The sequence below is a fragment of the Tricharina praecox genome (genome assembly GCF_024521635.1).
Source record: "Tricharina praecox strain CBS 144465 chromosome Unknown BZA05scaffold_5, whole genome shotgun sequence".
In the NCBI taxonomy this organism is placed as follows: Eukaryota; Fungi; Ascomycota; class Pezizomycetes; order Pezizales; family Pyronemataceae; genus Tricharina; species Tricharina praecox.
In genome coordinates, this window is record NW_026250407.1 from 1355788 (window position 1) to 1370552 (window position 14765).

General features: G+C 52.9%; 4 protein-coding genes and 1 non-coding gene across 5 annotated transcripts; 3 read left to right on the plus strand and 2 right to left on the minus strand.

Moving 5' to 3' along the window:
- Positions 1 to 1860: 1860 nt before the first annotated feature.
- BZA05DRAFT_434471 (uncharacterized protein) lies at positions 1861 to 3029 on the minus strand (the record flags this gene model as incomplete). The annotated part of the gene is made up of 5 exons (XM_051486323.1): positions 1861 to 2023; positions 2087 to 2342; positions 2397 to 2699; positions 2764 to 2873; positions 2909 to 3029. 4 exons carry the CDS (start codon positions 3027 to 3029, stop codon positions 2283 to 2285), a joined length of 594 nt encoding a protein of 197 aa, XP_051342260.1. The 3' UTR covers positions 1861 to 2023; positions 2087 to 2282.
- A 2397-nt stretch (positions 3030 to 5426) lies between these two features.
- Positions 5427 to 6155, plus strand: BZA05DRAFT_225240 (uncharacterized protein). Its single transcript, XM_051479753.1, has one exon. It carries the CDS (start codon positions 5596 to 5598, stop codon positions 6010 to 6012), a length of 417 nt encoding a protein of 138 aa, XP_051342261.1. The 5' UTR covers positions 5427 to 5595; the 3' UTR covers positions 6013 to 6155.
- A 4708-nt stretch (positions 6156 to 10863) lies between these two features.
- BZA05DRAFT_225272 (pectin lyase fold/virulence factor) lies at positions 10864 to 12872 on the plus strand. The gene has a single exon (XM_051479754.1). The coding sequence runs from the start codon at positions 11068 to 11070 to the stop codon at positions 12622 to 12624; it is 1557 nt and encodes a 518-aa protein (XP_051342262.1). The 5' UTR covers positions 10864 to 11067; the 3' UTR covers positions 12625 to 12872.
- Positions 12712 to 14654, plus strand: BZA05DRAFT_390473 (pyridoxal phosphate-dependent transferase). The gene is made up of 3 exons (XM_051482892.1): positions 12712 to 13223; positions 13295 to 14032; positions 14089 to 14654. The coding sequence occupies exons 1-3, from the start codon at positions 13074 to 13076 to the stop codon at positions 14617 to 14619; spliced, it is 1419 nt and encodes a 472-aa protein (XP_051342263.1). The 5' UTR covers positions 12712 to 13073; the 3' UTR covers positions 14620 to 14654.
- Positions 12725 to 12805, minus strand: BZA05DRAFT_t95. Its single transcript has one exon. It is a non-coding gene; the product is annotated as a tRNA-Gly (tRNA).
- Positions 14655 to 14765: the final 111 nt, after the last annotated feature.

Consider the following 14765-nt stretch of genomic DNA (forward strand, 5'->3'; position numbering starts at 1 on the left):
GTTTGAGGGAGGTGAGGAGGACATGATGGTGAGATCTAATTTCTGAAGCAAGATGTGGTGGTGGTGGTGGTGGTGGTGGTGCTGCTTCTGGTGGTGGTTTATCCGAGAACGTTTCGTGAGCGTAAACTGATGATGCTGATGGCTTTGGGGCGGATGGATGTGCAGTCTGTGTAGTCATTGAGGTTTCGAGGTTTCGAGGTTTGGCAGTTTCTCGAAGGTCCTGTCGTGGAAATATATAGCTCGAGCCTCGGCGGGGACATGGAATGTGACTGGTTACAGACTTACAGTGGCCGTCCATTCAAGCTGTTCGATCGCCGCGTATTGAATGTCGAGCAGTTGAATGGTGAGTACTGTTGTCCAGTCATTGATGACTATTTTTAAAGTGATACGTCTGGTGAGTTTAAAGTGGGGGAGGGGGGGAGGCAACTCAAACGCAGCTCGGCCACGATACGTGGACTTGCCGCATTCCTACATCGTCCCATGGGTGGTCACTCGCAAAGATATATAACACCACCTGGTTGGCGGCGGCGGCGCCACGAGAAGACGGGAATCACCGAACGTAGGTAGGTAGATAGATACCTAAGGTAGCTGAGGACGCCTACCTACCTTATTCACCTCGTAAGTTACCGGTTGCTTGTTTTTAACGTCCTATGTACCGGGAGTGTAGGAACGGATTTTGATATCTCGCTCCGGGCTCGTACTTTCTGTTAGAGGAGCTTCCGTTGAACTTCGCGGAAGTTCAAGATATAAGGTGTTGAAATTTCAAATGTATAGATAGAATGACAAAGATAATTGATTCGATACGGATAAAACCTATCATCGGCGGCGAGGCCTCTCTTTTTATACATATATGAGGCGCCGCCTAAGGTTCGCCGCCGCGTACCCATATGTTCGTCGACAATCCGTTGCGGCAGTCGAGACCCAATCTTGACCTTCTACTGCGAAATCTTATTCGTGCCGACGTCTCCCGGCCCGGGCGACTAAAGTTTGACATAAGGTATGCACAATATACATTGTACTGCACAAAGACCCCCATCTTGCGATTCCATGGTATGCGACGCACATACACAAGAGTTATTCGAGCAACGTTATTTGAGCAACGTTATTCGAGCAACGGTATCCGAGCAGCAGTATCCGAGTAGCGATTAATCGATCTGGATGACGGGAATGAGCTTTGCTGGAAACGTTGACGTGCGGCGGCCAGCCTACCGAGTAGAATTCACTGGATGAATGTCCGATTTGGTTGCGATCCACGTACGGCAAGAATGGATGTGAGGAACTGCCTTTGGGTAAATATATCCCCGCACGAGATATACCTACCTAAGTACTCAGCGACTGTTATCGTGAATGTACCTACCTACCTATGCCGTACACGATGGCGGGATCCCTTCGAGCCGCCCGTTACCGGTGAATACCAATCCTTCCGGCCACACCATGCCGGGCAGATAGACAGCAACTTCCTGGCGCGTGTCGTATCACGAAAACTCGTTCGTTTTCAGATGTACCTTTTGCATAGGTAGCCGATTCCATCCGGAGCCTCAAAGGGAAAACAGGCCAGAGACCTAGTAGGAGCGGACAGCGCCTTCGGACAACGACTGGTTATCCTCCTTGGAAACCCCGGACAGACAGAGGAGACAGTGCTATTAGACGAAGCTGAGGCTGAAGCACTGGATTTCACGGTCACCAAAGACGAGGCGAGCGTAGCCAAAACGCGCGCAGCAGGCCCACAACGCCCAGGGCTATCGATGTACACAGATGGATCACCATTGTGATCAGATGGTGCCCAGCAGTGGGCACACAAAGACGTCCCCGGGAATGAGAAGGCCGACGAATGGGCGGCACCACCACTACCCCGCCAACGTGGAGACTGATTTAAAAGAACAAACGTAGAACTCAAGGATTAATTTTTAAGAAACGCCGACTTCGGACTCCGCACATGAAGATTATCACTAAGCCCTCCTTCACATCCTCGTTTTCCCTCCCTTGCCTCCTTCCCGAGGCTTCCTAGTCCCAGTTCCGTTGTCTATAGAGCCCAATGTATTAGCTGCATGTCCCTCATCGCGTTCGGTGGTAGTCGGTGACCTGCCTAGTGATCTTCCTGGTGAATCTGCTGCTGGAAAGGAGTTACCACCCAGCGCGGGATCCACCGGAGTCTCCTCAGCCTTCGCGACTCCCATACGCTTTGCGTTCCCCTCCCTCCAGACAATGTTCCCTTTCTCGAAAGGGACGGTGACCTCGTAGAGCCATTATTGTGAATTGATATGGTTTGATTAAAGCGGATATTACGTGCCAATCTGCTGGTATGGCTTCGTATCTCCCTCCTCCTGCGGCACCGCAAGCACCTGATGATTGGTTAGTTACATAAGCCGGGGCAGTGATAAGAAGTGGCAACTTACGTCCCCGAAGGGATGAGGGAAATAATTCCCCCCCCCCCCTGATGTGGGTGCGGTCCCCGGCTTTTTGCCGGGAAACATCGTCTTCTCACAGTTGCAGCAGGCAAGCGGCCGTAGGCCGTAAAAATCCGCGGCATTCTGGATTCCGACCAGCCGGAATTCTTCATGCTCGGCAACCAACCCTGACGTGAGGAAACTGCTCCAAATGTCGGAGCGACAGAATGAGCAAGTCACGCTGGCGTCCTCCGTTTCGAACAGTTCCACGGTCGGGGGGTTGGTTGCCGCGAAGCACTCCGACAACATCAGCTAATCGAACCGGTTGGTTAGCTACATAAGCCGCGGCAGTGATACTCGTTAAGGGGCAACTTACGTTCCCGAAGGGAGGGGGGAAAACATTCCCCCCACTGTGGGTAAGGTCCCGGAAGGGATGGGGGAAATTATTTCCCCCGATGTCGCCGAGAAGCACTCGGACAACATCATCTGATCGAACAGTCGGAAGAGCTAAACAAAGTCACTCTCCATCTGCGACTGGCTCATGGTAATGTCAGATGACCCTCCGCTCAGAACACGAGGGTACTCGCGCAAGGACTCGTGAACGATTGCCTTGCACTTGTACTGCTCGTTGCGACAGACCATGCGAGACTTGGCAAGCGATTCGAAAACGCATACTCGAGTGTCTCCACGGTCACTGGAATCCGAGGGTGCAAACCCTCTGGTTGGTTAGCTAAATAAGCCGGGGCAGTGAGATTATGTGGCAACTTACGTCCCCGAAGGGAGGGGGAAAATTATTCCCCCCGCTGTGGGTAAGATCCCCGACTTGTTTCAGGGAAGTATCTTCGTGCCGCGGCAGTGAATAATGGCCTTCAGGGGGCTGATGGGGCTGACCAGTGGCCGCTGGGTGAGTTGATGGTGGTTGATGTTGATGTCAATGTCAATGTCTGTGTTTGGGAGAGATAGAGAGCAGCGGAGAGAGCAGAGAGAGCAGAGCCTTTTATAAGGAAGGTGGGTGCGGCTTGGTGGGTGCGGCCGGTGCGGCCGGTACTGAGGCCGCATCACCGCACCCCCCCATCCCCCGCACACGCCGCGGAACTAGCCAACAGTGTCAAACGTTATTCGCTCGGAGATGTCGGCACGAATAAGGTGAGAGAGAGAACATCAATTTTTTCTCGCATGCGGCCTTTACTATCGTATGGCGACCACCACCTTCCCGACTTTTCCTGCCAGTTCCACGGGGTAGAGAGAAAGCTCTATCGCCTCGGCTCGATGCTACACCACTGGCTACCAAAACAAAACACCACCACGCTCGTTGTCCGCCTACTCCGCTATCTGCCACGACCACGCTCATTATCCGCACCAACCAAAGACACAGTACCTTACCAGACACTCCTGTTCGGCTCCGGAGGCATCGCTCCCCTCTTCGGCCTCCTCTTCTGCCGTTTCTTCCCCACCTTCGTCGTCCTTAGATATTCCAACACCCTTAGTTTTGTATATAACTTAGAGAGCCCTCGCCGCTCATGATAGGTTTTTTCAGTATCAATTCAATTATCTCTGTCGTTCTTCTATATATTTCAACAAACAGTAGGCACATACATAGGTACATATTCAAGAGCACTATGGCAGGGCAGGACAGTTAGGCGGGTTGGACAGGTCACAGTGGCGTGGAACCGGAGTGTGTACATATATTGCCATGATTTATTTAGGTCGCAAGCAATTACTAACTCAGCAAAAACAAAATCCAAGTCCATCACCAATGTTCGTCCGATCCAATTCCTCACCGCGTTTTCCCTAACGGACTCGTTCGACAAACTCGTTTGCAATGTTTCGTGATCGTCTAGATACCCTCGTACGGTCTGAATGTTCGAAGTTAGGTACATTCTTTCATAATCCAAAAAGTTGAAACAAAGAGACAGGACATACCCGCATCGCCGGTGGGCGGTCGTCTGGTTTGCTTTTCGTCTCAGCCAACGACTAATACTCGGTCGTTGATGTGACGTAGAAACGTCACACTCCTCCAGCTGAGGTCTGCCAGGATTCTCATCAAGCGATCGGCATGCCATAGAAGATCCTATACCTCTATGTGTGCCGTATCACGTTGAGCCGTGATTTTCTTCAGGACAGCGAGTACCTGATGATTGGTTAGCTACATAAGCCCCGGCAGTGATACTCATTAAGTGGTAACTTACGTCCCCGAAGGGGAGGGGGGGGAATCATTCCCCCCGATATCAGTGCGACGCCCGCCATGTTTCCGTCTGGCATAGGAATATCTAACCCCTCGAAGAGGTCATTGAAATCAAATACGTTGCCTGGCATGCCGCCCTGCTGGTCCAGGGCAGGGTCAAAAGCGGGGTTACCATCCACAGGATCCCCTTCCGGTCTGAAGTAATTGCCGCCTGGAGAGCCATAGCCTGGGCGCGTCGGGGGGACATAGACAGCCTTGTGGTTGGGTATATCGGGGTTTGGTGGTTCCAAAAGCGCTGGGTCGATGTATTAGCGGCTCCCAGTTGTTGCCGGGGAATGTCGTCGTGCCGCTGCTGCGGCTGCGGTGGCGGATAACTGCCCTCATGGGGCTAATCGGGCTGGCCAGTGGCCGCCGGGTGAGTTGAGGGTGGTTGATGTTGATGTTGATGTTGATGTCTGTGTTGAGGAGAGAGGGTGGAGAGAGAGCGGAGAGGGGAGAGAGAGGAGCCTTTTATAAGAAGGGTGGGTGCGGCTGGGTGCGGTCGGTGCGGTCGGTGCGGCCGGTACTGAGGCCGCATCCCTGCGCTCACACACGCTGAAGAACTACTTAGATACATATTCGAGATATCACTCGGTAGTACCAAGTGACATGCCTTGCGCTGCCGGCTTTTTTTTTGTTTAAACATCAAGATACACTCCACAACAGTCCCATGGCTAATATCGAAGAAAGAAGGGATCAGAAGGGCTGACCTTCGTCATCGTATCCGTTGTCGTCAAGGACGATAGATAGGAAAGGAAATAGCAAGCTGTATAGTCTAACCATCGCCGCCAACGCCCTGTCTCGGCCATGGCGCATGCCGCCGAGGACTGCGATGGCGAGTTTGGATGGTAGGAAGCTGCGGCTTGCATTGCTATGGTTATGTGCCGGTTTTCGACATGCAACGCTCCAGCCTCCGGGGGCGCTGGTAAATGATCAGTATTGGGGGGCGGAGATGAGCAGGACTAGGGTCTCGCTTTGTATGTGATGGCTCGAAGAATATTTCCCCTCTTTCTGCTGCCCGGACTCCTCCGTGAGACGCTTCTAGGTATGTACATAGCCGCACTGCTCCGCCGGCAAAACCTCGATCCGATATCTTCCTTCGTTTCGAGATCCCCGCCAGGCCCGCGCTTTCATTCCCATGTCTCTACTGACCGAATGCGCACCGAGCCCGTAACTACCAGTATGTCGTTTTCGTCGGCGGGATATGTCTATGTAGTAGCGTCTCATCCTAGCCTGCGTGAATTGCCAGCGGCCCGACGTCGATCTCCGGTGCACACCTATTATAGTGCCCGGAGGGTCTCCGGCAATGGCAATGGGCGAGGACTCGGGTTGGGCATTGAAATTCGTCTGAAGGATCAATCGATACGGATGGACGAGAATGAGCCTGGCTGGCAACGTTGACGTGCCGCGGCAGCCTACCGTTGAATGAAGCTGGATAAATGTCCGAGTTTAGTGGCGATCCACGTACGGCAAGACTGGATGTTCGCAACTGCCTGTGTCTAGAGTATTTCCCCACACAGGATACGGTATAGCGACTGTTATCGTGAATGTACCTACCTACGCTGTACACGATGGCGGCTTCCTTCGAACCGCCAGTTGCCGGTGAATACTAAGCCTTCCGGCCGCACCGGGCAGATAGTTCGATAGCAACTTGCTGGTATGTGTGTCACCACGGATGCGTGTCGTATCACAAAATCTCGTTCGTTTTCCGGATGTATTGCAGATGGTACCTAGCCGATTCCATCTGGAGCCACCACATGTAGTGGCTACAGCGTAACGCTCGGTGTAGCCTTGCCATGGGATCGTGACGTACCCACCTGGTGGTCCAATGTTGACGGCGGTAGATAATTCGTGACGAACTTTGTGGCTGGTGGTCAGCGGCACACGATCGGGGATAACCGTTTACTCGCTACTGCGGACGTGATTGACGACTTGAAGTGAATCGGGATGTAACGGCGTCTTGAGCGCGCCAATACTCGTATGCTACAGATATAGTTAGAACATGCGTATTGCGGGGCTGTGGCCGAACAATCAGCCCTCTAGTTCGCCCAGAGGCCAAGGCAAGGTACGGTACCTCAAGGCAGACACGAGTGGTATCAGTGGCACAGCCCGAGTACTCACCACGGGTGCCATGAGTACCTGGAGATTCCATCGTTCCGTGCTCGACTAGAAGTGAGGCATAGCTAGGCCGGCGGTAGTTACGCCACGTTCGTGTCATGTAACTGCGAGTGTGCGAATACTGTTCTGGCTGGAATTATGGTCTTTAACCGGATCGCGATAATTGCTGCCTACATACCTACTGTGAAGATGTTCCGCGACCATCGTCCGTTATAGCAGTTCCGGCACCGGTACCACAGCAAACCGGCGGCACGGTCACGGCAACCCCCACAATTCCAACTTCGGAGATCTTTCTCAACCCCACCATCGATCCGGCAATCCCAATCGCCGCCCCTCTCCTCGAACCCGGCGATGAACGTCAGCCCACCGCAACAACAACCACATTCCAAGCACCGATTGGGCCTGCACCTGGTGTTGGAACCAGCACCTTCGTGCCTATGCCGGGCTATCGGGATCAGCCCAATGACAATGGGATAGGGATCCGACACACCGTTGGTGCGATCGTTGGCTTGGTCGGCTTGGTGATAATGCTCATCATTGTGGCTTGCCTTTTTGGGAGGAGGAGAAAGAAGCAAAAGGCACTACTACTGGGTGGTAACGGAAGGGCCGGATCGACGGACTCGAGAATGATGCTTGTTAGAGTGGGTTCAGAGGATGGTTCGGCGGCGTCACCGCCGTCTTATCTGGAGGCCGTAAAGGGAAGAAGGGTGGAGGGTGAAATGGCGGCGGGTGCAGTGAGAGATTCCGCTTCTCCTGGGCTGCAGTTTGGTGCACCTCCTAGGTACGAGAATGGTGCGATGTCCGCTGAGGGCCTGGGTGGTGTGAGATAGCGCAGCAGGGTAGGCTGGATGATGTACCATAGCCGTCTGATGGGGATTTGCTGGCGTTCGTGGTGCTTCTGGAGTTGCATATATAGAGGTTGGTGGCTGTATTATGTATAGGAAAACCAGTAATGGACTGGGACTCGGGGAAGTGGACATTGTTGCAAACAGATTCCCCGACTCAGGCTGAAAAATGGCTCCATCCAGATGCGATACTTACCTGTCCAGCAGTAGCGATATCATGTGGATATAATATACGCAACTTCCTTTGGTCCCGCCTGCTGGTAGAAATCTTCAAAGCCCTTCAACTTCAGACATCACCACCTCCCCATTTTACTAGTCGATCAGGGCTTGGGGTTTTAGTAAACCTTGTATCCAGTGGATGACCGCCCATCGTTCCGTGCCCAACGGCAGTGATTCTCTGTGGCCCAAGCCGTTCCGTTGCGGCCAGCCCAGCCATGCGGCGGATAAAGTTTGAAAGTTTACACATCATCCAAACGCAATGTTTGATTCCCCAATGAAACCATGTCCCTCGAACTCCGCCTGAAGGACCAACATTCCACCATCTACCATCACCTTCAACTTGAATCCATCTTCAACGGCTGTGTGAGGATCTCAGCCGTTCTGAAAAGTGGAAGTTCCATCCGGGGGAACCCATGTAACCGAAGATTCACCTTACGCTCCGTAAGTTCCAGGCTCGAGCGAAGCTTTCCCACAGAGAGTCAAATTTAAAGCTCAACATAAACGCAGGTCAGTTCCCTCCTGCCCCGCCTCCATCGCATACCATCGCATACACTCCGAGCATCGGCGACATGACGGCACGAACAGGCTCCCTGACAGATGGCTACGTATTCGCGGACCTACCTCTGGGCCTCATCAGCAGCGGCTGGGAGGATGTTTCACCAGAGGAAAGAGGAACGGCCGAAGAAGAGCAGGCCTTGGAGGAGTTGAAAAGCATCATGGGCGGGACTGAGTTTCACGGTGTCGGTCAGTCGATAAGGGAGTTTGGGGTCTTTTCTGGGGTACGTTTGCTTCCGGGAAGAGCAGTGGTAACTAACCACAGGAGAAAGGACTGACTGACTGGTTGGCAGAAGTGGGTGCGGAGCTTGGGTCGGGCGGCGTGGAGTGATTTGGCAAGTACCGGGGTGATAATACCAGATGTTGCGGCGACTACACGGTGTGCGCGATGCTCGGGGATATAGGGTTGCGTGTCTGAGGGTGTCTGGGAGGCGCGGTGTCATGAGGACCTTGTTTTCTGTCATTAATTGTATTCCAACGAGCTTTCAGATGACTTCAAAAGTGGCCGGACACGCCGCACTACCTACTCTAAGCAGTGGTGTGACGTCGTTCATAGAACAGGGTTGATGTATGCCGTGACCTTCGTCGAAGTTCCAACTTGACGAGCCCACAGCAGGTACTCCTGCTACAGCACTCCACCCAACACCTCCACATCTCAGCCCTGATGACATCTTTCCTCCAACATTCACCTTCTGATACCCTTGGATCCGACACTTCCGAAGTCATCTAATACGCCAGCGGAGGCCTTTGCGGCGGTCGTACACAGCAAGTTCAAGTTCAAATACAGACTTTCCGAATCGATTCCATCATCCGCCAAATACAGAGGATGTCCTCAACTAGACGCCTGATGGAGCGACAGCAGTATATGCCCTGGCCCTACCGCGATACCGAAGGGGCGTCCTATGAGCGAGTCTCGTGGTATGTAGGCATGCTGAGAACCCTCGAAGGTACACATGATGAAGATCAACGCGTGCACAGTGTGGATGGTGTGGGAGGTAAGTTTCTCGCGGTTTATTGAAGCGCGATCCGAGTTAGGAAGATCCTACCTAGGGCTTCTGATCAAACAGCATTTCTCGGGCGAATTATTCCAGTCTCTTTTTCCAGGTGGAATACTTACGATTCACCTTGACTCCCGCAGTGCCGATCAGGAGGAGGTTGTTTGATCGTCCCGGACGGGGCGGGCGCTGGTCGAGGCCCTCCCACATTCCGGAACTTTTTTTCGCCCGCTTGCGCCGAATGCACGGGCCGGGCCGAAGCCAACGTCAGACGAGCTCCCCCGCATGCATGTATGTGTACGGCTAAGCAACTAGGGTTCCCCGCATAGATATCTGACCGGCAACTCTAGCTAGCCACCGGTCATCGGATATAAATATCTTTCCGAACCCTCAAGGAACGCGGAGCGCCCGCAGTAGATCGCGGTAAATACGCAGTATTCTGGGGAATGATCCGGACGCAGTGGTTGGACCGGAAAGGTTCCGGGCACACCACCCCAAGTTAACAATTTGAGAAATTGCGTACTGTGGGACACAGCGGAAACGGCGGGCATGGTAGATGCACGAGCGGTGAAATTTCGCCGACCTAGCTAGACCAGATTTGGTGGGGTCAAACGTTCAGAGTGCTCTTGTTTATTTTGCCGGCGGTCTGTCTGTCTGTCTCATCGTCCATCATCATTGTTTTCATCATTGCTTTCATCGTCTGTTTTCTTTGCCGGTTAGGTACTTGATTTGTCTAAGGGGTTGTCTGGTCGTTTCTTTAGTGTGCTCTCTTGCTATTGGGTCTCCTGAATTTTACAGGAGGTCTTTCTTCTTTCACGAATCATTTCTCTCTTCGTGACTTGTACTTGACTTTCTTCACCCTCGTCACAACATATCTCTATCAAAGTCGGCTGAGGGCCCCTCCGGCTCTCGGTTATTCAATACCTATTGTCGACTGAGCCACAATACAAACAAAAAGTGTGGCGTGCTGTTGAATATCTGGGTTGCTGAATGGGTCTTCGGGGGAGATGAGAGTTTGCAGCTGCAGCTTTGGTAACCTAGCCTTGGAAAAGGGTTTCGGAGATCATATGAACATGAAGTCTGGGGGATTAGAACTAGGATTGAGAGTGCTATATCGGATTTCAAGCTTAAACTGGCAAGTTCATTTGATTTTGGAACAACATCGGCGGTTATTATACTCATGTGACATGGAAGACTACGCAGTAGTACTCGGTGAAAGAGTAAGTGGTGCCTCACCTTGCGCTTATAATTCCTAATGGCCGTGAGGTATGACCTATCGGCTGTTCCTGGTACACTTCTCTAGGCTCGGTATGACACCTGAAGCAATTCCAGTCCATGAAGTCGATTGAAATGGAGGAAGGTGGTTGGAGGCTTGAAAACTGTGAGCATCCGCTGATCTGGGCAATATAAATTCATTGTTCATAGTCACATGTTATCCAAATGAGCCAAGCAAAGACTTGAGTTTATTCTACACTCCAAGTAGGGTCCATCGTAGTTGTAAGCCCTGTTTTGCAGTGAAGCTTCTTGCTCCTTAAGAAAAAAAACAAAAGCCTCGAAAAATGGAAACTGTATTTAAATAACCGCCTAAAAGCACCTAGCACCTCGGCGCTCGACTACCTGGCAGATTAGACTATCTGGCAAGCTCGACTACCTGGCAAGCTCGAATACCTAGCAAGCTCGACTACCTTGAAACCTCTCCCTTCATCTCTGTGCGTTCAACCACTATGTTCGCCCGAATTCAACAGTTCTTTGCTTCCTGGAACGCGTCCTCCCCAGATGCCGTAACTCCTCACTATATTCCTTCTTTTGAACCGGGCCTCTTTACTATATGCATAAATGGTGCTCCGGTAGCCACGTATTCAAACAAAGATTATGACTTCTCCTACTTCTCCGCCGGCTGTGACCCTCTCCATCTCGAGATTTCGGGCCTTTCCCCTATCGATGAAGCACTCGTCTCTCCGTTGAAACTCAACATCATACCAACGATCGCGGATGGCAAAGTCTCAGCCACTCTGCCAGGGCCGGGATACTACATCATCAAGATCGGCGCTTCCCGCCAGCTCGTCATCCTCGCCGACTCTCACCATCAGTCACCGGCATCAGGCGGTACGGGGATCTGGAATGTTCAAGACCACGGTGCCGCGTCCAACGGCACCTCGATTTCCGACACCACCGCCGCATTCCAGTCATGTCTTGACGCCGCGTCCGATTCCTCCGACCCCAACGCCCTCGTATTTGTCCCTCCGGGTCTCTACGCAGTCGGAAACATCGTGCTGAAATCCAACTCGTCATTTTACCTCTCTCCCGGCGCAATACTTCGATTCAGTCCCGAGGAAAAAGACCAGTATAAAATACATTGGTACAAGAACTCGCAAGGACGGCGGCCGATAACATGGTGGATCTCGACCGCCTTTGGGTCCCGCAACATCCGGGTGTTCGGCCACGGAGTTCTCGACGGCAACGGTGTTGCCGCAGCCGCGGCCGGTATCGGGAACAACCTCCTCGTTCCCATCCAAACCGAAAATTTCTCATGCGAGGGAATCCTATTCCTGAACTCCGCGTCGTGGGCGTGCACGCCAATCATGGTCACCAACGGTACATTCCAGGACTGCAAGTTTATCAACCGATTCACTGAGACGGGCGAGAATGATGGGATTGATGTGATGCACTCGGAGAACATTGTCGTCCGCCACGCGATTGGAATCGGCCTGGATGATCCGTTCTCGACAAAGACATGGGGTAGGGAGAGCGATATCGCCGAATCCTGGCCGCTCCCGGACGATGGACTGCCGGGGCTGAGGGGCGTCACTTTCGACGATACCCTGAGCTGGACTATCTGCTTTGGTGTCAAGGTGGGCGCCGGGATGTGGTCGCCGCACGAGGATATTGTCTTTCGGAATGCGGTGGTCTACGATACGAGTATTGCCATTGGGATACATTTCCAGTCCGGATCCTCGCGTGTCAAGGGTGTCCTGTTTGAGGATATCGACGTGGAGAACGCCACATGGACAAACATGGATATCTCGACTTGGTGCGCTTTTATGGTTACGGGAGGTGATGCTGGCGAGGAGGATTATCCGATTCAAGATGTGGTGGTGAAGAATGTGCGAGTACGGATGGGTGGACGGAAGCATGCAGTTTTGGCGGGGCAGCAGGGAAGGGTTATTGATCAGGTGGAGTTTAGGAACGTGGTCATGCCAGGAAGCATAGGGCAGGCGGACAGCTTGGAGGACATGCAGTTTGAAGACGTGATGTACGCCCAGAACATCACCATCTCATAGCCTCATTATCTCATACCCTCACGAGTACAAGTAACACGCTGTGGAGCAAATTGTATGGGTCACTTGCGAAAAAAGAGGCCTCAACAGGCAAAAGAATGAATGATTCAGCCGGGATTTGAACCCGGGTCGGGCGCAGAATGCTAGGTGGCAAGCGCCCATGATACCCCTACACTACTGAGTCATGTCTACATATGGTGTGGTACATTTGTTATATCTAGTACCCACTCAGCACAGCAAGATCTGATTGATGATGCAATTTCGAGTGCCTTAATTAATCTGGGTTACACAGAAAAAGTTCTCGCCGACTCACCGTCTCATCTCCGCGCCATTACATATTCCCGTTGACCCACTTTCCTCTCCTCCGCATCCGCCTCTCTTCTTTGCCTCCGCATAAGTTTTCGTTACGAGCTGCTGGTCAGAGTTCTTAAACTTTATCGCAATAGTCCACGATGGCCGCCCTCCGCCTCGCATCCAAACGGGTTCTAACCTCAGCGGCGAAGCTCCAGCTTCGCTCGGTAGCGGCCACTAACAGCTCCCTCTTCGTTGCCCGCGCCGCATCGACCAGCAGTCTCCCTGCCGAAGCACGAGCCGAATTCGTCGTGCGTTCATTCTTCCCCCGGCCTACAATGCTACAATTGAAGTTGCCCCGAATAATGACGCCCGACACCAGAAAGAGGCCCGCCTTCCCAGCTTCGATCCCCCCGCCGACTCTCAGAGCGCTGCGCTCGTGAGCCAACACCTGCCGTACATGGTCGCAACCTACGCGCGGCCCCCGCAGGTCTTCGTCAAGGGCGATGGATGCTACCTCTACGATATCGAGAATCGACGATACATCGACTTCAACGCTGGTATCGCCGTCAACGCTCTCGGCCACAACGATGCGCACCTGTGCAACCTTATCTACGATCAGGCAAAGCAGCTGATTCACGTCAGTAACCTCTACCACAACCCTTGGACCGGCGCGCTGTCGCAGTTGTTGGTGGAGCGCACGAAGGAAATGGGAGGGTTCCACAACGCTAGCAGGGCGTTCATTTGTAACTCTGGATCGGAGGCGAATGAGGCGGCTATCAAGTTTGCGAGGAAAGTTGGAAAGGCTGTCGGTGGTGAGAAGAAGGTGGGCATCGTCAGTTTCGAGAACTCCTTCCACGGACGTACAATGGGAAGTTTGAGTGCCACCCCGAACAAGAAGTACCAAGCACCCTTCGGACCCATGGTGCCCGGGTTCTCCTACGGCAAGTACAATGATGTTGAGGGCATCAATGCGTTGGTCACTGAAGAGACTTGTGGTGTTATTGTCGAGCCTATCCAGGGTGAGGGAGGTGTGTGGACTGGTAGCGAAGTGTTCTTGACCAAACTGAGGAAGAGGTGTACCGAAGTTGGTGCGGTGTTGATCTACGATGAGATTCAGGTATGGCCTCGCTAGTCTTTAACCTAAATATATCCTCATACTGATCGGTGGGGCAGTGCGGAGTCGGACGCACCGGAAAGCTGTGGGCCCACCAGTTCCTTCCTAAGGAAGCGCATCCCGACATCCTTACGATGGCCAAGGCCCTTGGCAACGGTTTCCCCATCGGCGCCACCATGGTGAACGAGTGGGTGGCAGAGAAGATCGTTACCGGTGACCACGGAACCACCTTTGGAGGTAACCCGCTCGCCTCGCGTGTGGGTCACTACGTCTTTGAGCGTATCGCCAAGCCCGAGTTTCTTGCTGCTGTCGAGGAGAAGAGCAAGGTGTTCGTGAAACACCTCAATGTCCTCAAGGCGAAATACCCAGAGGTCATAACGGAGATTCGAGGCAAGGGTTTGATCCTCGGAGCGCAGTTGGACCGGGATCCTACGGCGCTTATTAAGGAGTGCCGGGAGAGGGGCCTGCTCCTCATCACGGCTGGTACCAATGTGGTGAGGTTTGTCCCGCCGTTGGTGATTGAGGAAAGTGTCATAGAGGAGGGTATGCAGATTCTCGACGAGGCATTGGCGGCGTTTGTGAAGAAATAGAATGGAGGTTTGTGAAGAAATAGAATGGAGGTTTGGGCGTCGCATTTGGGTGTATCTCAGTACTTAGACCATAATTCTCGGAGGGGAACGGATAGAGGTAATGGGTACACGGGTTCCGCTACTATTCATACCGACAATATGCCACC